Source organism: Trachypithecus francoisi, unplaced genomic scaffold, assembly GCF_009764315.1.
Source record: "Trachypithecus francoisi isolate TF-2019V2 unplaced genomic scaffold, Tfra_2.0 Lachesis_group11, whole genome shotgun sequence".
In the NCBI taxonomy this organism is placed as follows: Eukaryota; Metazoa; Chordata; class Mammalia; order Primates; family Cercopithecidae; genus Trachypithecus; species Trachypithecus francoisi.
Genome location: NW_022681456.1, coordinates 31,377,570 through 31,400,730, shown reverse-complemented (window position 1 = coordinate 31,400,730; position 23,161 = coordinate 31,377,570). Strand labels below are relative to the sequence as shown.

Sequence of the window (23,161 nt, the reverse complement as noted above, 5' to 3'; positions counted from 1 at the left end):
ACTTTGGGGGGCCGAGACGGGCGGATCACGAGGTCAGGAGATCGAGACCATCCTGGCTAACACGGTGAAACCCCGTCTCTACTAAAAATATACAAAAAACTAGCCGGGCGAGATGGCGGGCGCCTGTAGTCCCAGCTACTCGGGAGGCTGAGGCGAGAGAATGGCATAAACCCGGGAGGCGGAGCTTGCAGTGAGCTGAGATCCGGCCACTGCACTCCAGCCTGGGCGACAGAGCGAGACTCCGTCTCAAAAAAAAAAAAATAAAAATAAAAAAAAAATAAATTTTATTTATTTATTTAAAGACAGAGTCTCTGTCGCCCAGGCTGGAGTGCAATGGCATGGTCTCTGCCCACTGCAACCTCTGCCTCCCGGGTTCAAGCAATTGTCCTGCCTCAGCCTCCTGAGTAGCTGGGATTACAGGCGCCCACCACCACGCCTGGCTAATTTTTGTATTTTTTAGCAGTGACGGGGTTTCACCATGTTGACCAGGTTGGTCTTAAACTCCTGACCTCATGATCTGCCCGCCTTTCCCTCTCAAAGTGCTGGAATTACAGATGTGAGCCACAGAGCCCAGCCATTTTTTTTTTTAGACAGGGTCTCGCTGTATTGACCAGGCTGGAGTTCAGTGGCTGCAATCTCAGCTCAACTGCAATCTCTGCCTCCCAGGTTCAAGCAATTCTCATGCCTTAGCTTTCCGAATAGCTGGGATTATAGGCGTGCACCACCATGCCCAGCTAATTTTTGTATTTTCAGTAGAGACGGGGCTTCACCATATTGGCGAGGTTGGTCTCGAACTCCTGACCTCAGGTCATGTGCCTGCCTCAACCTCCCAAAGTGCTGGGATTACACTGCACCTGATCATTTAAAAATTTCTATTTATTTGTTTTTGAAATAGTCTCAATCTGTGGTCCAGGCTGGAGTTCAGTGGTGTGATCATAGTTCACTGCAGCCTTGAATTCCGGGCTTAAGTGATCCTCCCACCTAAGCCTCTTGTGTAGCTGGAACCATAGGTTATGCACCACACCCAGCTAATGTTTAAATTTTTTGTAGATATGGGGGCGGGTCTCACTATATTGTCCTGGCTTTGGCCTCCCAAAGCGTTGGGATTATAGAACTGTGAGCTACCATGCCTGGCCAGCTTTCGTGATTTTTAAAAAGCCTTATTTTAAATGTTCTGCTTTGTTTTGTATGGTGGGTACTCACTCCACAGCCACAGTGATCTCTTGAAATACTAGTCTGCCCATGTTCCTAGTTTCTCCTTAATACCAAAAATAATCCTAGATTCTCAGCAGGACTTTGGTGACCTGGCCTCTTTGTTCCTCTCTCCATTTGCTGCCTCACACTTATTTAAGTGCTTTCGTAGTCTGTGTATGCATTTCCTCCAGTTGTTTTCTGGGCTTGGAATGCTAATCTCATTTTTCTTTGCCTGGTTAATAATTATTTCCTTTTGAAAAGTCTGAGGTCATCTGTCAAAAAATCTCCCTGGTCCTTCATCTGAGCCCGGGCTCCTGGCCCTCAGCTCTGGGCATGTCTCTACTTTACTTTTTAAAATCCTCTCCTCTCCATTTAATAGACCACATAACATAATTTTGTTATTTTGTTTTTATTGTTTTTTGTATTTTTGAGACAGAGTCTCGCTCTGTCACCCAGGCTAAAGTGCAGTGGTGTGATCTCAGCTCACTGAGAAAACCTCCACCTCCCAGGTTCAAGCGATTCTCCTGCTGAAGCCTCCTGAGTAGCTGGGATTACAGGCGAGAGCCATGGTGCCTAGCTAATCTTTTGTATTTTTAGTAGAGACGGGGGTTTCGCCATGTTGGCCAGGCTGGTCTTGAACTCCTGACCTCAGGTGATCCACCCACCTTGGCCTCCCAAAGTGCTAGGATTACAGGCATGAGCCACTAGGTCCGGTCTAATTTTGTTATTTTGATCGATCAGTGTCCTAGTCCTGAGGGTACTATTACTATTTCATCTTTGTAGCCTAGCATGGCACCCATGAAATGTGTATATTACTGAAAGGAACCTATTATGTGGTCTATTAAATTACCTTTGGTCACCAATGACCCAACAATTTCGGCCACAAATGTTGGGCTCAGACTCCCTAAATTATCAAAATCATGTGCTTATAAGTGCCTCCAGAACACAAATCCCTTTCACAGGGTTTGAAACGTATCAAGTCACCATTAATCATCTTAGGCCAAGGCTCCAAGTCTGGGCTACTCCAGAACCCTGAGGGGAGAAAGAGAATTTTTTTTTTTTTTAGAAAAGGTCTTGCTCTGTCACCCAGGCTGAGTGAAGTGGTGTGATAAAAAGGCTCACTGCAGCCTCGACCCCCAAGGTTCAAGTGATCCAACTCAGTCTCCTGAGTATCTGGAACCGGAATTTTTTTTCTTTTCTTTTCTTTTTTGTAGCATGGGGGTTTCCCTATGTTACCTAGGCTGATCTCTAGTTCTTGGGCTCAAGTGATCCTCGCACCTCGGCCTCCCAGAGACATGGCATTCCAGGAGTGATGGCTTTTGAATGCCTCCTAGTGATGGCTATTCACGGTGCCCGGCCTAGGAAATCTTATTTCCAGGAAATATTCTCCGCTCTGCCGGAAAGCAGCACAATGGGCCTCCTGGCTCCGTGGGAGCGCAGTCCCACCCGCACGCCCCGCACCCCACCCGCCTACTCTCCACCCAACCCGTTCCCACCCTGTCTGGGTTTTCGGGTGTTCACCATTGAGGTGGGAGCCACATCTGCGCCCCGTGGCCTGGCGAGCCTCACTGAACACTTCTGCCCGATCCCCGCAGCAGTAGCGCGACCGGATGGCGTGGGTGTCACCACGCGGTGGACACTCCTCTGCCGCGAAGCGCCGGCGGCGGGACCTCGGAGAGGGTGCCCTCGGGGTGCGAGGCCCGGCACTCCGGAAATCCCCCGGGAGGGAGGGGTTGGGAGAAATAAATCCTTTTCTCCAGAGTTGCGCAAGAACCAGCGCGGTAAGGCCAGGGTGGGAAGACCAGAGCGGGCGTCCCAGCCAGTGACCCCAGGCCGCCCGCCCGCGCCCAACCCAGCCCTAGCCGAGTGTCTGAACCAAAAGCGAAAGGAACCCGACCCCCGCGTCCCCTCCGGCGGCTCCGGCGTCGCGTCCGCTAGGAGGTCGCCGCGCGCCTCCGACCCTGCCGGGCAGCTTTGTGACTTCACTCGTTTCGCAACAAGCCCGGGCCGCCCGCGCCCCACCCACTCTGGCCCGGCAGCCTCGCCGCCCGCCACCTCGCTTCGCTCCTCGCGCTTCCCCTCCCTCCGGGGCTGGGCCTGCCCCGGCCGTCGCGGAGCCTCCCCTCCCACCGTCCGTGACCGTCCGCGCCCGGCCGCCGCCTCCAGGCAGCCCGGAGCAACCCGGCACCTGGCCTGGCTGGGCGCAGCACTCAGTTGGCGGCGGCGGCGCGATGCTGTGCTTCCTGAGGGGAATGGCTTTCGTCCCCTTCCTCTTGGTGACCTGGTCGTCAGCTGCCTTCATCATCTCCTACGTGGTCGCTGTGCTCTCCGGGCACGTCAACCCCTTCCTCCCCTACATCAGGTGAGAGGCAGGGTGGGCGCCAGGGCCCCAGGAGCAGGCACAGGGATCACAAGGAGGGCTGCTGATGGGGAGGGAAGGCGTCCGGACCCAGTTGGGGGCGTCGTGTGGTCAGGCTGAGGTGTGAGCAGGAGGAGAGGTGCTCCCGACAGCCTGGGATGTTTAGGGAGGCAGTGGGTGGGGCGCTGAGCGCTTTTGCCTGTACCCGGAGCGTGGAACAGGGTGGCAGCAAGGAGAGGTTCAGGATAGACGGTAGAACTTTCAGTCTGGGTATGGGACAGAATCTCAGCAGGACGTTCTCAGGCGATATTTGAAACAAGATGGGTCCTGATAGATGACATGTATTTTACAAGAGATAGATATACTAAACAGCCACTATTTTCACTTCTGCATCCCAGCATCCCTTGAAGTGGATGTTTGGGCTCATTTTTCCTGCAAGGGAGCGGTGGTGTAAAGTTGATGAAATATCATCAACGTGACACTGATGTCACACTAGTTAATGGTAGGAGCAGAATTCACACCCAGCCATGCAGAAAGCAACACTGTGTTGCCCCCAGGTCCTTTGGAAGTCTGGCTTAAATTCTCTGGAGCTGCACCAGACACCTCTGGACACTGTGACCCCAAAGCCCTCAACTTGTCAACAACTTGTGACATCTTTTGTATTATTTTACCCATTCACTTTTCCTGTGCTTTGGCCTCTACCTTTCCCGAGGGGCACTTCAGTGCCAGGGACAATGATCTGATCCTCCTATGTGGGTTCCAGCTCAGTGCCTTTCTCATAGTGGCGGGATTCTTTAAACGTTAGAACCATCCATTCTTATCTAAGTAGTGTGACTCCTCTGGACATGCATTGGTTGGTGAACAGATGATAAGGTTGGTGACACCCAAGGTTTGTTACTGCTATGATAGAAAATGTAGGGTGTCTTCTTCCCTGCAGCCATTCTGTCTGGTGAGCAATGTTCTGTGTTTTTTTTTTTTTCTTTTTTTGGGGTGGGGTGGGGAGTGTGGAGAAAGGGGAAACAAAGATCAAGCAGGAGGGGACTAGCATTTTTAAAAAAATTTTTTATTTTTTTGAGACAGAGTCTCATTCTGTCACCTAGGCTGGAGTGCAGTGGCGCAATCTCGGCTCACTGCAACCTCTGCCTCCCTGGTTCAAGCAATTCTCCTGCCTCAGCCTCCTGACTAGCTGAGATTACAGGCATGCACCACCACACCTGGCCTAATTTTTTTATATTTTTAGTAGAGACAGGGTTTCACTATGTTGGTCAGGCTGGTCTCAAATTCCTGACCTCAAGTGATCCTCCTGCCTTGGCCTCCCAAAGTGCTGGGATTACAAGTGTGAGCCACCATGCCCAGGGAACTAGCATTTAAAAGATGCAGGGAAGAGAGCAATAGGTAGAATAGTGCACAGAAGCAAATTTGAAGTAATGGTGGTGGTTTTTGCCTATGAAAGAAGAGATGTTATTTATATTGAGAAGATGTTCCCATCGGGCCTTTTGTTTTTTTTCCATTTATTATTATTATTTTTTATTTTCAGTAGATACAAGGTCTCACTATATTGCCTAGGCTGGTCTTAAACTCTTGAGCTCAAACAATCCCTCTGCTTTGGCCCCCCAGAGTGTTGGGATTACAGGAGTAAGCCACCACGCCTGGCCCTCCCATCTGGTATTATGCTTGGAAGAAACCTAGGCTTGGTTTCTCATGGCACATCTCAGGCCCAAGTGCCATCATCTTGCTTCTGAAGCAGGATAGATCCTTCTAGACTTGTGTAAAAGTGAAGAGCTGCTTGGCTGGGTGCGGTGGCTCACACCTGTAATCCCAGCACTTTAGGAGGCCGAGGTGGGCGGATCATGAGGTCAAGAGATCGAGACCATCGTGGCCAACATGGTGAAACCCCATCTCTACTAAAAATACAAAAATTAGCTGGACATGGTGTCCCAGCTACTCGGGAGGCTGGGGCAGAATTGATTGAACCTGGGAGGCAGAGGTTGCGGTAAGCCGAGACAGAGCCACTGCACTCTAGCCTGGTGACAGAGCGAGACTCCGTCTCAGGGAAAAAAAAAAAAAAGTAAAGAATTACTCTACCTGCAGTGCTGCTGCTTTTGTTTGTTTGTTTGTTTTTTCAGATAAAGTCTCACTCTGTTGCCCAATCTGTAGTGAGGTGGTGGGATCACAGCTCACTGCATCCTCCACCTCCTAGGCTCCATTGATCCTCCTACCTCAGCCTCTTGAATAGTTGGGGACTGTAGAGAGGCATGTACAACCATGCCCAGCTAATTTTTTTTTTTTTTTTTTTTTTTTTTTTGAGACGGAGGCTCGCTCTGTCGCCCAGGCTGGAGTGCAGTGGCGTGATCTCAGCTCACTGCAAGCTCCGCCTCTTGGGTTCCCGCTATTCTCCTGCCTCAGCCTCCCGAGTAGCTGGGACTACAGGCGCCCACAACCTCGCCTGGCTAGTTTTTCTTTTGTATTTTTTAGTAGAGACGGGGTTTCACCGTGTTAGCCAGGATGGTCTCGATCTCCTGACCTTGTGATCCGCCCGTCTCGGCCTCCCAAAGTGCTGGGATTACAGGCGTGAGCCACCGCCCCCTGCCGCCTATTTTTAATTCTTTTTGTATTTGTAGAGATGGCATCTTGCTGTGTCCTGCAATGCTTCCTTTTTTTTTTTTTTTTTTTTCTAAGACAGTCTTGCTTTGTCGCCCAGGCTGGAGTGCAACGGTGCAACCTTGGCTCACTGCAACCTCTACCTCCTGGTTCAAGAAATTCTCCTGACTCAGCATCCCAAGTAGCTGGGATTACAGGCACCTGCCACCACACCCAGCTAACTTTTTTGTATTTTTAGCAGAGACGGGGTTTCACCATGTTGGCCAGGCTGGTCTCGAACTCCTGACCTCAGATGATCCACCTACCTCAGCCTCCTAAAGTGTTGGGATTACAGGTGTGAGCCACCGCGCCTAGCCTGCAGTGCTTCTTATTGAGAAAACAGTAGCCATGTTTGTCCCAGATCTGAAGACTGAGGACAGATCATGTGTGATATTCTTGGCCAGGCTGTCAAAGGCAGGTTTTGAATGTTCATGAAGGTGTCTGATGTAGTTGTGATTAATATCACTCCAAGGTGAACTTGAAATGGGAGACATTCAGAAATGGGAAAATAAGCTGACAAGGTGAACCACTTGTAAGATGCTCAAATCACAGACCCTACAAGGAAGTGGTTTACAATTTACCAAGGAAGCCTTCAGGAAAAGCAGAGTTACAGGAGAAAAAGGCATGGAATTGCCCCTTTGTTGCCAGGAGTTCTCAGCCAACACAAAACAAACATATGTATTGATTGCCCATGTGCGCCTGGGGCTTTTAGGTTGTTTGTTCTCTGCTTACCTGAGCAGCCGGAGCACTGGATTGCCTCTGCCCGCTCCTAGAAAACAAGTCCTTGGTGCAGCAACAAGATGTGGGTAAGAACCACACATAGAGAAGAAGGCCGGGCGCGGTCTCTACTAAAAATACAAAAAGTTAGTTGAGCGTGGTGGCAGATGCCTGTGAGCCCAGCTACTCAGGAGGCTGAGGCATGAGAATCGCTTGAAACTGGGAGGTAGAGGTTGCAGTGAACTGAGATTATGCCACTGCACTCCAGCCTGGTTGACTGAGTGAGACTCTTTCTCATTAAAAGAAAAAGAAAAAGAAAAAGAAAAACAGAACCAGACATAGAGAAGTGATGGAAGTAACTCTACATTTATCTACTGGCCCTGAAATATTCAACCTTATCTCTCCTTTTTTTTTTTTTTTTTTGAGATGGGGTCTTGCTATGTTGCTCAGGCTGGTCTTAAACTCTAGGGCTCAAGCAATCACCTGACCTCAGCTGAGTACCTGGGATTAAAAGTGTGCACCCCCATCCCAGGCTGACAGTATCTCTCTTAGCTCATCATCTCCTCCTCTCCTCTACCCCTGTCCTTTGTACTTCCCTTCAACCACATTGGCCTTGTGTCTTAACACATCAAGCACCCCTCCTTCTCAAGGCCTTTGCGGTGGCTGTTCCCTCTGCCAGGTGTTCTTCCTGCAGCTATTTTTCACTTACCTCTTTTGTTCAAATGTTACCTTCCTGCAGACTTTTTCACTTACCTCCTTTGTTCAAATGTTATCATCTTGATGAGACCTGCCCTGATCACCTTTTTTAAAAATTGCACCTGACCACTACTGGTCACCATATCCAGTCTTATTATTCACCATAGCACCTATCACCTTCTAACAAATCATGTGATTTAACTTATTCATTATGTTTATTTTCTGTCTCCCTTCACTGGATTGTAAGATCCATGAAAGCTCTCAGTATTTGCTGAATGAGTATTTCTTGGGTACTCACTCTTTACCCCAGGACAGGGCAGATCCCGTAAGGAAAAGCTTGACATGGCCATTCAGTTTGGTGGCTGGTGATTTGGAAGTCCTCAGGATGAGTTTCCTTTTACATTCTAACATTGTTCAGCCATTCTGATGGTCTGATGTTTTTAGCACAGTTGAACACTTTAAATAAGAGCCACAACCATAAGGAGGACCTCTCCCCAGTATGACATTTACAATCAGCTTTCTTATCAGATGTTTTCTGCTTGTAACATTGTTATTCTTCAGCATATTGGATAAATTGGCAAATGGTTCTTAGACATATGAAAAGATATTCAACTTTATGAATAGGAATGAATATTCAAATTAAAACTCACTGATGCCAGTTGTGATCTACTGGGTTAGCAGAAACCCAAATGTTTGATACTGGGACTGGTGAGAATATGGGGAAACAGTCTCTTTCATACATTGCTTACAGGAACGTGAACTGATTTCAGTCTCCATGGTGGGACTTGGGCAATATCTATGGATATGACAGATACACACACACACCCCCATCATTTGATGCAACAGCCATTTTTTTTTGGAAATTTATCCTATAGGTATACATGCCCATGTGAAGAATGGCATTTCTATAATGTTACTCAGGGCATTGCTTTGAATAACAAAAGATTGGAAACTACAAATGACCATCAGTAGAGAATTGCCTAAATAAATGTGGTTTATTTATTAAAGGACACCTCAAGTGAAAGCTCTCTGTACCTAGCAGATTCTTTTTACTTCAATACACTTGTATGGAAAAATCTCCAAGATACATTGTTACATGGGAAAAAGCAAGATACAGAACAACATATGTTCTCATTAGTGGAGAAAAAAGAGGAGCAAAATAAGATGTATTTGCATTAGCTTGCATAAAGAAACAAATAAAAGTGGTTTACCTGTGTGTGATGGAGGGAGGAGTAGGTCAAGGTCAGTGAGACATTGGCAAATGAGGAGAAAGGATGATTATAAGCCATACCTTTTTGTTTTATTTTTTAGCCAAATGAATGGGTTTCCTATCAGAAAATTAAATTAAAAACATGAGGCTGGGCGCAGTGGCTCACTCACGCCTATAATCCCAGCACTTTGGGAGGCCAAAGTGGGCATATCATGAAGTCAGGATATCACGACCATTCTGGCCAACATCGTGAAACCCTATCTCTACTAAAAATACAAAAATTAGCTGGGCATGGTGGTGTGCGCCTGTAGTCCCAGCTACTTGGGAGGCAGGAGAATCGGAACTGGGGAGGTGGAGGTTGCAGTGGGTCGAGATTGCACCACTGCACTCCAGCCTGGTGACAGAGCGAGACTCCTCAAAAAAAAAAAAAAAAAAAAAAAAAAAAAAAAATTAAAAACATGGGCCCAACCACCATGAGATATAACAAGTTAGAATAGCATAAAGTGATATTTCTTATTTTGAAACCATTAACAAAAGCATATCAAAAGGAAGGACAAATAAAAGCTAACCTCAAAAAATTAGTTTAAATTTGCACTTGGGTGCGGTGCCTCATGCCTGTAATCCCACACTTTGGGAGGCTGAAGTGGGCTGATCACTTGAGTCCAGGAGTTTGAGACCAGCCATGGGCAATATGGTGCAACTCTGTCTCTACAATAGTCCCGCCTACTCAGGAGGCTGAGGTGGGAGGATCACTTGAGCCTAGAGTCTGAGGCTGCAGTGATCTGTGATCACACTGCTGCACTCCAGCTTGGATGACAGAGCGACACCCCCGTCTCAAAAAAAAAAAAAAAAAAAAAGATTTGCACAAGGCCACACCCACACCCACATTCTCAAGCCGAATCACACTTAACTTGTTACAGTTTCTTATCAACTTATTAACTTTTTCCAGCTGGTAGACCACTGTCTTCCATCTTTTTTTTGACATGTGTCTCTTGCCATGATATCTTGCTCATGATATTCTGTGATCCTTTACTCTTCAGTGTTGCCAATTCTAGATCCTGGCTTTTCTCTTTATTAGCACATCTCACTTTCCGTGTGAATACAGTTTTGTGGCATAGATTGTGGCCTTTGGCCACCCACATTGTTCTACCTCATGACCCCGCACTCTCTGCTCAGTAGTTGATGACAGAAAACTGGGTCACCTAGAATCAAGCCACTTTAAAAGGGTGAACAGAATTGCAGAGTAAATGAAGTAAAAGAAGTTTGGTCAGGTCTTTAACTTCAAAAATGATACTAACAATTAGGAAAATAACGAGTTTAACTTACATTTATATAACAATCACAAATTTTGGGTTATGACAAGTATGTGTTAATTCTTCAGATGCTGATCTTTATAGATAACATATCTTTATAGAGAAAATGCTTCTTTTTTTTTTTTTTTGAGGCGGAGTTTCGCTTTTGTTGCCCAGGCTGGAGTGCAGTGGCACACTCTCGACTCACTGCAACCTCCTGCCTCCCGGTTCAAGCTATTCTCCCACCTCAGCCTCCCGAGTAGCTGTGATTAGAGGCATGTGCCACCATGCCTGGCTAATTTTTTTTTTTTTTTTTTGAGATGAAGTCTCGTTCTTATCCCCCAGGCTGGAGTGCAATGGCGTGATCTCGGCTCACTGCAACCTCTGCCTCCCAGGTTCAAGCGATTCTCCTGCCTCAGCCCCCCAAGTAGCTGGGATTACAGGCACCTGCCACCATGCCCAGCTAATTTTTGTATTTTTAGTTGAGACGGGGTTTCACCATGTTGGCCAGGCTCGGACTCCTGACTTCAGGTGTTCCACCTGCCTTGGCCTCCTAAAGTGTTGGGATTACAGGCGTGAGCCACCGCGCCTGTCCTCCCCAGCTAATTTTGTATTTTCAGTAGAGACATGGTTTCTCTATGTTGGTCAGGCTGGTCTTGAACTCCCGCCTTGTCCTCCCAAAGTGCTGGGATTACAGGCGTGAGTCACTGCGCCCAGCCTTACATTCTTTTTCCAATACAGAAAAATGGTTTTATGATTATATTATAGTAAGTCTTTCATTTCACATTTAACTTTTTTTTTTTTTTTTTTTGAGACGGAGTTTCGCTGTGTCGCCCAGGCTGGAGTGCAGTGGCGCCATCTCGGCTCACTGCAAGCTCTGCCTCCTGGGTTCCCGCCATTCTCCCGCCTCAGCCTCCGAGTAGCTGGGACTACAGGCGCCCGCCACCTCGCCCGGCTAGTTTTTTGTATTTTTAGTAGAGACGGGGTTTCACCGGGTTAGCCAGGAGGGTCTCGATCTCCTGACCTCGTGATCCACCCGCCTTGGCCCCCCAAAGTGCTGGGATTACAGGCTTGAGCCACCGCGCCCGGCCCACATTTAACTTTTTAAAGAAAGTTTCCTTCTGTTTTTGTTTTTTATAAACGCTGATGTCAAGTGCTGACTTTCAGTAGCTCATAGCGAGGGAAGGAGCTGCTCTGCTACTATGAAACCCCGCCCCAGAAGCAGGTTGCCTATGAATGGTTTAATACCAGGTTTCCCATTTAACTACCTTTAGCTTTTGAAGGGGCATATGAAGAGGTTCATTTTTGCAAAAATGTCTGAAGACTCCAATTTTCCCAATGGACTTTTTTTTTTTTTTTTAAGACAGAACTTTGCTCTGTCACCCAGGCTGGAGAGCAGTGGCATGACCTCAGCTCACTGCAACCTCTGCCTCCCAGTTCAAGCAATTCTCCTGTGTCAGCCTGCTGAGTAGCCGGGACTACAGGCTCCTGCCACCATGTCCAGCTAACTTTTTGTATTTTTAGTAGAGACAGCATTTCACCATGTTGGCCAGTCTGGTCTCGAACTCCTGGCCTCAAGTGATCTGCCCGCCTCAGCCTCCAAAATTCCTGGGATTACAGGCGTGAGCCACCACGCCCAGGGTCCCAGTGGCCGTTCTTAATCTGTATGTAAGGATATTGATCTTGTTTATTGCCTGTCTCACACAAAATATACGCTCCATGAGGATAGAGATTTGGGGTTTGTCTATAGCATTTGTGACAGAGCCTGACACATTGCAGGCACTTGGTAAATATTGGTTGAATGTTGAACAAGATAATTTGTGTCATATGGTCCTGTTTCATTAACCTTGTTAGTTTCCTCTTCTTTAATTGTTAACTGATTCTGCCAGGACCTCATTGTTCATTGACTTTGGTTGCAGTTCTGTTTTCCAGCACAATTAGAAATGAAATCCTTGTGTTTCACAAGATTTGTGGTCCCAGTTTGTGGTTGATTTGACTTGCATTGTTGACTATTTACAATATTTAATGATAATACTGAGAGGGAACATAGCATGATTAAGAGCAACAACTTTGGAACAGACAGCTTGGATTAGGGTATGACTCTATTATGTGTTCCAACTGTAGAACTTTGGACAGGTTACTTGACATCTCTCGGCTTCTCTATTGGTTAATAATTGCACGTACTTCATTATTAACATGAACTCACAGAAAACTCATTAACAGTCTGGTGGAAGAACATAGTATGTAGAAGTACTTGCTATTAGTATTATCAAGGGGGCCGTCCACATTGGTCTGGATAGGAAAGGATGTTTGGTTGGGAGCTAATTTTAGAAATGATCGCTTTATATGTGAATGTAATATCAGAAGCTCTTTTATTTAGTAGCCTCAACTTAATCAGCTTACTGGGTTAACTGATGAATTCATTCTTTGAAAAATGCACTGACTGAAGCCAATGACCCCTCAAAACTCCCTCCTGTGAGGGCCGCTCTGTGGGTACTTGCTTCTCTTACCCATGTCTTTGTATTCTTATCAAATGCCAATTGTGTTTATTCCCATATTGTATTTATGTTCATGCCAGTTGTATTTTGTATTGTAACTGTGTGACTTAACGCAACACATATTAACTGATGATCTGTGTAGGTAAAAAGAGAATTGTAATTTCTAAAAAAATTTGTTTGGGCCGGACGCAGTGGCTCATGCCTGTAATCCCAGCGCTTTGGGAGGCTGAGGCGGGCGGATCACTTGAGGTCAGGAGTTCAATACCAACCTGGCCAACATGGTGAAACCCCATCTCTATTAAAAATACAAAATTAGCCAGGCATGATGGCACACGCCTGTAATCCCAGCTACTCGGGAGGCTGAGGCAGGAGAGTCGCTCGAATCTGGGAGGCAGAGGTTGCAGTAAGCTGAGATTGTGCCATTGCACTCCAGCCTGGGGCGACAAGAGTGAAACTCCATCTTAAAACAACAACAACAACAAAAAAAACTGGTTGAATGCTTTGGAAAGATTAAAAAGAGACAAATTGTCCAAAAAAAATTTGCAGTCCTTTTAGTAATTGATCTGACAACTATAAATATTTAGGAAACTGGTATAAGGAAAACTGGAAGGAGTCTGAATTCAAATTGCTTCAAAAGTGTTTTTAAGACTTCCCTCCACTTTAAAGAAACCAAAATTGGAAATGAGATGATTCAGAGTAGATGTGATTTATATGCCAAGAAGACACAGTGGATCCATACTCTTGTAATGGCATTGGTCTACATCCACAGGTGGGCAAATTAATATACGTTGATACACTTTAAGTTAAAATAAAATGTTTGTGGTATGTATTCATTCATACAAGTTTTTAAGACTTTTTAAAGTACTCACTACTGGCGTCTTTTTTTTTTCTTTTTTGAGACAGAGTCTAACTCTTGTCATCCAGGCTGGAGTGTAGTGGCACAATCGCAGCTCACTGCAACCTGTGCCTCACGGGTTTAAGCAATTCTCGTGCCTCAGCCTCCCAAGTAGCTGAGATTACAGGCGCCCACTACCACGCATGGCTAATTTTTGTATTATTTTCATCATGTTGGCCAGGCTGGTCTCGAACTCCTGACCTCAAGTGATCTGCCTGCCTCGGCCTCCCAAAGTCCTGGGATTACAGGCATGAGCCACTGTGCCTGGCCCTAATTTTTGATGACTTTTGCTTAAACCAACTTTTTTGATTACTGAGACGACACAGAATTTCAGGCAATGGTGATGTTGGCTTTCCAGTTCAGCCGTAACAATGGGTATCACAATAAAAAATACTCAGTTAATGAGGGCTGTGTGCATAAAATCACATATTCTGACATGATGGTAATGACATACCAGTTTTTACAGTGCAGTGATTATAACCTCATAATATTTCTATAGTGTCACAAAGATGAAAAGGCAGGCATGCCATTTAAAACCTTTAGCTAGAAAAGTATTATTATTATTGTTTTGAGACAGAGTTTTTGCTCTGTTGCCCAGGCTGTAGTGCAATGGTATGATCTCAACTCACTAGAGCCTCTTCCTCCTGGGTTCAAGTGATTCTCCTGGCTCAGCCTCCCAAGTAGAAGGGATTACAGGCATCTACCACCATGCCCAGCTAATTTTTGTGTTTTTTAGTAAAGACGAGGTTTCACCATGTTGGTCAGGCTGGTCTTGAACTCTTGACCTTAGGTGATCCACCCACCTCAGCCTCCCAAAATGCTAGGATTACAGGCATGAGCCACTGTGCCTGGCCGAAAAGTATTATTTTTGAGATGATCATTTATAATTGAATATTGACTTCACAAACACATGAAATTAGTTAATTCTAAGAAAAGCATAATAAGAAAAGTGAAGATCCCAAACTTTTGCAGCCCCAAAATTAATTGAGGGTGATGGATGCAGTGTTCTGCAGCCTGAGTCTACTGTAAATATATAATTTCTCCTCTGATTTAAATTTTCTCTGTCATTTGGGTACAACAAATTCTTTTCTCACTGAATTAAGTAAAATTATGAATATTTTTCTTCTATGTTTCCTTTTAAAAAGGCATTAGAGTATTGCTCAAAAGTCTTGACTGATGCAGGGCTGACAACTTTCAAACATCTCAATTTTTTTTTTTTTTTGGTTCGGGGGGTAGCGTCTTGCTCTGTTGCCCAGACTGGATTGCAGTGGCATGATTTCAGCTCACTGCAGCCTCTGCCTTCCGGGCTCAAGTGGTCCTCCCACCTCAGCCTCCCAAGTAGCTAGGACTACAGGAACATGCCACCATGCTTGGCTAATTTTTTTTTTTTGTAGAGATGGGGTCTCACTGTATTGCCTGGGCTGGTCTTGAACTCCTGGGATCAAGAGATCCTCCCACCTCAGCCTCTTATAGTGCTGGGATTACAAGTGTGAGCCACTGTGCCCAGCCTCAATCTCAATTTTAAAAAAAAGTTTCATAGTCATCTTCAGCTCACGGTAATTGCCTTTCATTCCATCAAGAACATGCATTGAAGAGTTATTGTGAGCCAAGGATACCATAGCTGGCTCCAGAAGAAATAGCTGATACACCCCTGACTGAAATGTACAGCATGTAAACTCACATGAAAATGACAATAACTTGAAAGAAATGTAATATAGCACAGCAGAGAAGAGTTCCGAAATTAGAGAGTTCTAGGGTTCTTTCCTCTTGGAAGTCCCCTCTCGTGAGAGAGCTGTTTTCCTTTCTCTTTCTTTTTCCTATTAAAACTCCACTCAGAAAAGAAAAGAAAAGAGGAGAGAAGAGAAGAGAAAAGAAAAGAAAGGAAGGAAAAAAGGAAATTGGAGAGTTCTAGATGCACAGCTTGGCTTCCTTGTTTACTCTGTGACCAAGTTAGTTTTCTAAGACTGTTTCCTCATCTTTAAGATGGCAATAGTGAGCTGGGTGCGGTGGCTCACGCCTGTAATCCCTACACTTTGGGAAGCCAAGGGAGGTGGAGCACTTGAGGTCAGGAGTTTAAGACCAGCCTTGCCAACATGGTGAAACCTTGTCTCTACTAAAAATACAAAAATTAGCCATGCGTGGTAGTGGGCGCCTATAATCTTAGCTACTTGGGAGGCTGAGGCATGAGAATTGCTTAAACCCGTGAGGCAGGGGTTGCAGTGAGCTGAGATTGTGCCACTACACTCCAGCCTGGGTGACAAGAGTTAGACTCTGTCTCAAAAAGAAAAAAAAAAAAAAAATGCCAGTAGTGAGTACTTTTCCTTCTAACATGAAGATCAAGGAAGATGTGCCTGGCGGAACGTGGTTGCTGAGGAAGTGTTCATTTCTAATTTTTTCTTTTTCTTTTTCTTTTTTTTTGATTTTTATTTATTTTTTGAGATGAAGTCTCACTCTGTCGGCCACGCTGGAATGCAGTGGCACGATCTCAGCTCGCTGTAACCTCTGCCTCCCTGGGTCAAGCGATTCTCCTGCCTCAGCCACCCGAGTAGCTGAGATTATAGGTGTGTGCCACCACGCCTGGCTAATTTTTGTTTTTTAAGTAGAGACAGGGTTTCACCATGTTGCCCAGGCTGGTCTCGAACTCCTGACCTCAGGTGATCTACCCGCCTTGGCCTCCCAAAGTGCTGGGATTACAGGTGAAAACCACCGAGCCTGGCCCTATTTTTTTTGGTATTTGTAGCCACTGGAGCCATGTGGGGATGGTTTCTAGAGATTCCCCTCAAATAACTTTCCAAATCAAACCACGTTCATCTCCCTCTTTATCACCATACTGGGCTAAGCCACTGTCATCTCTGTACAAACTGCTAAAATAGCTTCCTTACGGTCTCCCTGGTCCACGATTGCCTCTCTACGGTCTTTTCAAAACATCCTTTAAAAACGTGTTGTATGTGTGAACAAGAGGGAACTCTGATGGAGAGAGGGCAGAATTGCTTGTGGGTAGTGAGAAAAGAGCAAGGTGTTTGTATTTGTTGGTAGGAAATTCTTTTTAAGTTTCAGAATAGTTGATATAGCTGAAGGGTGCCTCCCCCAATTCTAAAACAGTCATCACCAAGTGAAGCTGCCAGAAAGTTAGCTCTCATAACTAAAAGTAGCTAATAAAATGTAGTATGACTATTCCATACTTATCCTTTTTAAATAATATATTTGAATATTATAAAGATAAAGGAAATAATGGTCTCTTTATACTGGGGCATTATGGGTTTTTTAGATTCTAAGTCCCGATCAATCATCCAAGCAATTAGTCTGTGAGTTTGGAACAATCTAATACATTTCAGGTTGGAGACACACATGATGTTGCATTCTGTTAGCATCTAAGTTCCTCCAATACACCATAGTTCCAAAGCCTAGGCCTTGGAGTATTTATATCCTGTGCAGCCAGTAACTTAGAGAACAACGTTTGATCAAGCTTCGGAAAGTCTTCTGTTATCCAGCATGTTTTCTTTGTATCGTTTTCATTCCTTTCAGTATCAAGTGATTATTCACTAGCTTAACATCATAAATTAGTTTGAAGTAGGATGTTACACAAACGACTTGGAATTTTCCACAGTCTGCTTAACTTGCAGAAATGTAAATACAGGAAATGTGGACATAAACGGATTTCCTAGGCACAACCTACCCCTGCAATAACTGTATACACATAACAGCAGCTTCTGAACCACAGACAAATGAACAATTTGCTGGCCTTGTCCTCCCTACAGTTTCCAGAAAGTGCCTTACTAGCAAGGAGGCAAATGAAGTGGTGGGTGGAGCTGGGCAGGGCCCACCACATTGCTGAAACTGTGTGGTGCAGAATGATGTGGTAGGAGCTGGGTAGAGAGACTACTGCTGCCAGCCTGAGAACCAGCTGGTTTCACCTCTCACTCATTCTCCAGTTTGCTGAATCAGGCACCCAGGCACAGTTAGGCCAACCAAATACTATTACCTCTGCCCTTGCATGATGGAATCATTTAGCTTGAGCTTAAAAAAAAAAAAATAAAATAAAAAGAGGCTACCCACAGGGTCTCTTGGTTACCTCTTAGTGTTATACTCGTCTGGATTCTAATATCACCAGAAGAAGATGTGACTTAATACGTACTTATGTATGCTGTCCAAAAAAGCGAAAAACAAAACAACAAAAATAAAAAATATTTACTTAATATGTAAGATCAGACATGGAAAGACTTATAAGAACATTTTTTATTGAGAGGTAAGAGCTCTTTCATTTTTATTTTATTTTATTTTATTTTATTTTTTATTTTCTTTTTGAGACAGAGTCTTGCTGTGTCGCCCAGGCTGGAGTGCAGTGGCGCGATCTCGGCTCACGGCAACCTCCACCTCCTTGTTTCATGAGATTCTCCTGCCTCAGCCTCCTGAGTAGCTGGGATTACAGGTGCCTCCCACCATGCCTGGCTAATTTTTTTTTTTTTTTTTTTAATTTTTGGTAGAGATGGGGTTTCACCATGTTGGCCAGGCTGGTGTCGAGCCCCTGACCACAAGTGATCCACCTGCCTCAGTCTCTCAGAGTGCTGGGATTACAGGTATGAGCTAATGTGCGCCCAGCCTTCTTTCATCTTTAAACTGGTAATGGGCAAACACCATTGTTCTTAAAAGTTTTGAAATGTTCACATTTTCATTTGCCTCTTGGAAAGTTTTCATGAACTATTCTTGAGCAAAATTTCAGCTAATGTAAATTGGTGCTGCTTTGTCACTTAGTGGAAATTTTTTTTTAATTTTTAAAATTTTAAAATTATTTTTATTTTATGTTTTGTTTCCTCACCTCTTTCAATTCTACACTTAGTGGAAATAAATCACAGACTGATAGTCGTTACCTGATAGATCTGGGAATTTGTGACTCAGATTGTATCTAACAAATATTTTGCTGATGAATGGGTGAATTCTATAGCTATCTGTGGAGTTAAAAGAAGAAACTTTGAAAAGATAGGTGTTTCATCAAACAACTAGTTATGAATTTTTATTGTGTCAACACTGTTGTACTGTTGTAGTGCGAAGGTGTAGGAATGTGGGCTATTGATACTCAGGCATTGATGGTGGGTGTTATAGACTTGGTCATCCTGAAAAATAATCAGATTTACCGTGGCGGTATTTGGCAGAAAGGTTTTACAATTATAATGTTTGAGGAGTTTCTAAGATCTTGCCTAGTTTACATCTTTCTGGTCTGCAACAAAGGCATAATGATGCCTTCTCATCACCGTGCTGCTTCATTCCCATGGCGTGCTGGAGCTAGCTGGTGTCTACTCCTGAGCATGGACTGTGCGTTTCTTTTCCAACTCTGTGTTCAGTGACCTGCATTTTGGTAGCCCAAATTTTATTTTTATTTATTCATGTATTTTGTTTTGTTTTTGTTTTGGTTCTTTTGGTAGCCTGAATGTTAACATGTTGGGAGTATTTTCACCACGGAAATTGGCAAATGCCACAAACCAGGCACCCTCCAGAGCTGGCTGTTAAACACTGACCAGCATCTACATTACTGTTTGCTCCCCGCCCCCGATCATTCTCCTAACGGCTTAGTTCCTTGTCTGCTGTTAAAGCAGAGTAGAGGCTGGGAAGTCAGGGAGTTAAACATCTGGATTGGGATAGGCAATCCTCTGTGTAGCCCTGTGATCTTGAACAAGTTACATAGCCTCTCTAATACCCAGTTTCCTACTTTGTAAAATGGGGTTGATATAGACCCCCCTCAGGGTTGTGAAGATGAAATGAAATGACGTATGGTAAGCACCTAATGGTGCCTAGTGGGTACATAGCCAATGCTCAGTAAGTGGTATCGATTAGGTTAATTTTTTTGCCAGTACTGATATTCATTCAATGGCGATTTGCAAAGTGCTTTTGGTTCCACCTGTATAGTTTTATTTATTTATTTATTTCTTAGTCCCAAATATTCTGAGCTTCCCTTCACCTGTATGGTTTTTTTAAAAAAAAATTTTATTTATTTATCTATTTATTTTTGAGACAAGGTCTCACTCTGTCACCCAGGCTGGAGGACAGTGGCATGATGTTGGCTCACTGCAACCTCTGCCTACTGGGCTCAAGCGATCTTCCCACCTTAGCCTCCTGAGTAGCTGGGACTATAGGTAGGTGCCACCATGCCTGGCTAATTTTTGTATTTATTTTATTTTATTTTATTTTTTAATTTTTGAGATGGAGTCTCATTCTGTTGCCTAGGCTAGAGTGCAATGGTGCAATCTCGGCTCACCGCAACCTCCGCCTCCCAGATTCAAGTGATTCTCCTGCCTCAGCCTCCCGAGTAGGTGGGATTACAGGTATATACCACTATGCCTGGCTAATTTTTATACGTTAGTAGAGATGGTGTTTCACCATGTTGGCCAGGCTGGTCTTGAACTCCTATCCTCAAGTGATCCACTCGCCTCAGCCTCCCAAAGTGCTGGGATTATAGGCATGAGCCACTGTGCCTGCCAATTTTTTTATTTTTTGTAGAGACAGGTTTTCACCATGTTGCCCAGGCTGGTTTCAAACTCCTGAGCTCAAATGATCCATCCTCCTTGGCCTCCCAAAATGCTGGGATTACAGGTGTGAGCTACCATGCCTGGCCTCCACCTATATGGTTTTAAATGTACAGCTAAGCAAGAATAAAACATGACCCTGGAATTGGAGTTTTCAGATCACGTGTTTGATGTCATGTGGACTCCATACCTGGGCTTTGACATAGTCTTAATTTGCCATCAATAGACAGAGTCCCCAAGTCTGGTCTTCTCTTCTGTCAGAGCATCTGGAGCACCTTCATTCCCACCTTCCTATCTTCATAAATGTCCTCCTCATTCTTTCATTGCCTTCCCTTTCTCCACAGACAGGCAAACGACCTTCTTCTCAGTGCTTCTCCTCTGTGTTTGCTCCTATGCCTGGCATGTGGCTGTCTGAGGTTCAGAATTATTCTCAGACCTGTGTAACAAGAACTCTAGGATGAGTCACCTGGTACCTGCTTTTTCATACCCTCAAGCCAAGGCAGGGAGGCCTGATTTCCCTGGCAGAGTTAATTGTGTGGCAAAAGTGCTGCCCAAGGTTATCAGCTGTCTCTGCTTTTTTCCCCATTACTGGTTCCCATTCCTGTCTCTCTTCCCTTTCAGCATTGTGCTCAGAAGGGTATCCTCCACTTCAACATTCCTTTAGTGTGAAAAATGGTTATTGTAGGAAAAGTGGTGATGCTAAATTCTAAACCCTTCAGGTTCTTTTTTTTTTTTTTGAGATGGAGTCTTGTTCTGTCACCCAGGCTGGAGTGCAGTGCCATGATCTTGGCTCACTGCAAACTCTACCTCCTGGGTTCAAGCAATTCTCCTGCCTCAGTCTCCTGAGTAGCTTGGATTACAGGCACCCTGTGCCATGCCCACCTAATGTTTGTATTTTTAGTAGAGACAGGGTTTCACCATGTTGGCCAGGCTGGTCTCGAACTCCTGAGTCAAAGTGATCTTCCTGCCTTGGCCTCCCAAAGTCCTGGAATTATAGACGTGAGCCACTGTACCAGGCCTAAATCCTAAACCCTTCAGGTTCTTGCAAGTACCAGTGACACTGAAATTGAATTAATTTGGAATAAAGGCATTTGCTGTAAGGGAGGCTTTTTTTTGGGGGGGGAAGGAGTCTTACTCTGTCACCCAGGGCTGGAGTGCAGTGGCACGATCTTGGCTCACTGAAACCTCCGCCCTCTGAGTTCAAGCAATTCTCCTGCCTCAGCTTCCCGAGTAGCTGGGATTACAGGTATCAGCCATTGTGCCCGGCTAATTTTTTGTATGTTTAGTAGAGATGGGATTTCACCATGTTGGCCAGGCTGGTCTTGAACTCCTGACCTCGTGATCCACCCGCCTCAGCCTCCCATAGTGCTGGGATTACAGGTGTGAGCCTCCCTGCCCGACCATAAGGGAGGCTATTAACTTCTTTTTCTTTTTTTTTTGAGACAGAATCTTGCTCTGTTGCCCAGGCTGGAGTGCAATGGCGCAGTCTTGGCTCACTGCAACGTCTGCCTCCTGGGTTCAAGTGATTCTCCTGTCTCAGCCTTCTAAGTAGCTGGGATTACAGGCACCCGCCACCATGCTCAACTAATTTTTGTATTTTTTAGTAGAGACGGGGTTTCACCATGTTGGTCAGGCTGGTCTCGAACTCCTGATCACATGTGACCCACCCGCCTCAACCTCCCGAAGTGCTGGGATTACACACGTGAGCCACTATGCCCAGCCCTATTAACTTCTTTATACTCTAGTTTAAATGTGAAGTGTTAGCAAAACTTTAAAAGTTCCTGCTTTCTACACACACAGGCTCCTTGTGGAATTCTTCAAACGCTTACAAGTGCATCATTTTCAACGTGATCAGTTTTTCAATACTTAGATTTCAGAGCTGTTTACAAATGTAGAAACACTCGAAATAAGTACAAGTTGTTTCGTGTTGGGAGCTCTTTTGCCATCAGTTTTAAAGTGAGCAGCCTGAAAATGAAAAAAGTTAAAGCTTGGCACTAATAGAAAATAGAACATGTTGGCTGGACATGGTGGCTGGCACCTGTAATCCCAGCACTTTGGGAGGTTGAGGCGAGACGATTGCTTGAGCTCAGGATTTCAAAACCAGCCTGGGGAACTTAGCGAAACCCTGTCTGTAAAAAATAAAAAAAAGAACATGTCAAACAATATTTTCCAACTCATTTAATTAATTGAAAGACTGTACCTGAAAAATGTTTTACAGAAACCCTTTTATGTTAAAATAATTTACCACAATTAATATACCCTAGATACCCTATTATTTCCATAAAGTATTCCTAGGGATCAATAATATTATTCAGTTTTTTTTGGTTGTTGTGGGTTTTTTTGTTTGTTTGTTTTTGTTTTTTTGAGACAGAGTTTCGCTCTTGTTGCCCAGGCTGGAGTGCAATGGTGTGATCTCGGCTCACCGCAACCTCCGCCTCCTGGGTTCAAGTGATTCTCCTGCCTCAGCCTCCTGAGTAGCTGGGATTGCAGGCATGTGCCACCATGGCCGGCTAATTTTGTATTTTTAGTAGAGACTGGGCTTCTCCATGTTGGTCAGGCTAGTCTCAAACTTCTGACCTCAGGTGATCTGCCAGCCTTGGACTCCCAAAGTCCTGGGATTATAGGCATGAGCCACTGGCCCAGCCTCAGCTTTTTATCATAATATTTTCAGCAGATAACAAACTCTCAGTTATTAGAAAATAAAGTGATGTGTTTAAGTGTATTTAACATGCCAATATTAGAATTTTCAAACATGATTTTATTTTTATTTTATTTTATTTTTTTGAGACCAAGTCTCACTCTGTTGCCCAGGCTGGAATGCAGTGGCATGATCTCGGCTCGCTGTAACCTCTGCCTCCCTGGTTCAAGAGATTTTCCTTCCTCAGCCTCCCGAGTAGTTGGGACAACAGGCACCTGCCACCACACTGGGCTAAGTTTTGTACTTTTAGCAGAGATGGGGGTTTTACCATGTCGGCCAGGCTGGTCTTGAACTCCTGACCTCAGGTGATCCTCCCATCTCCACCTCCCAAAGTGTTGGGATTACAGGTGTGAGCCACTGCGCCTGGCCTCAAACATTATTTTAGATCATTTTTTTTTCAAAGTAGTCACAATTCTTCACTGAGAATGAACACATGCCAAGGTT

The 23,161-nt window shown here is 44.9% G+C and overlaps 1 protein-coding gene across 1 annotated transcript in view; it reads left to right on the top strand.

Moving 5' to 3' along the window:
• Nucleotides 1-2,988: 2,988 nt before the first annotated feature.
• Nucleotides 2,989-23,161, top strand: part of DRAM1 (DNA damage regulated autophagy modulator 1) — a 46,771-nt gene continuing 26,598 nt past the window's right edge. The window contains exon 1 of the mRNA XM_033220885.1: nucleotides 2,989-3,556. Coding sequence (XP_033076776.1) covers nucleotides 3,426-3,556 — 131 coding nt within the window. The 5' untranslated portion in view covers nucleotides 2,989-3,425. The remainder of the gene's footprint in view (nucleotides 3,557-23,161) is intronic.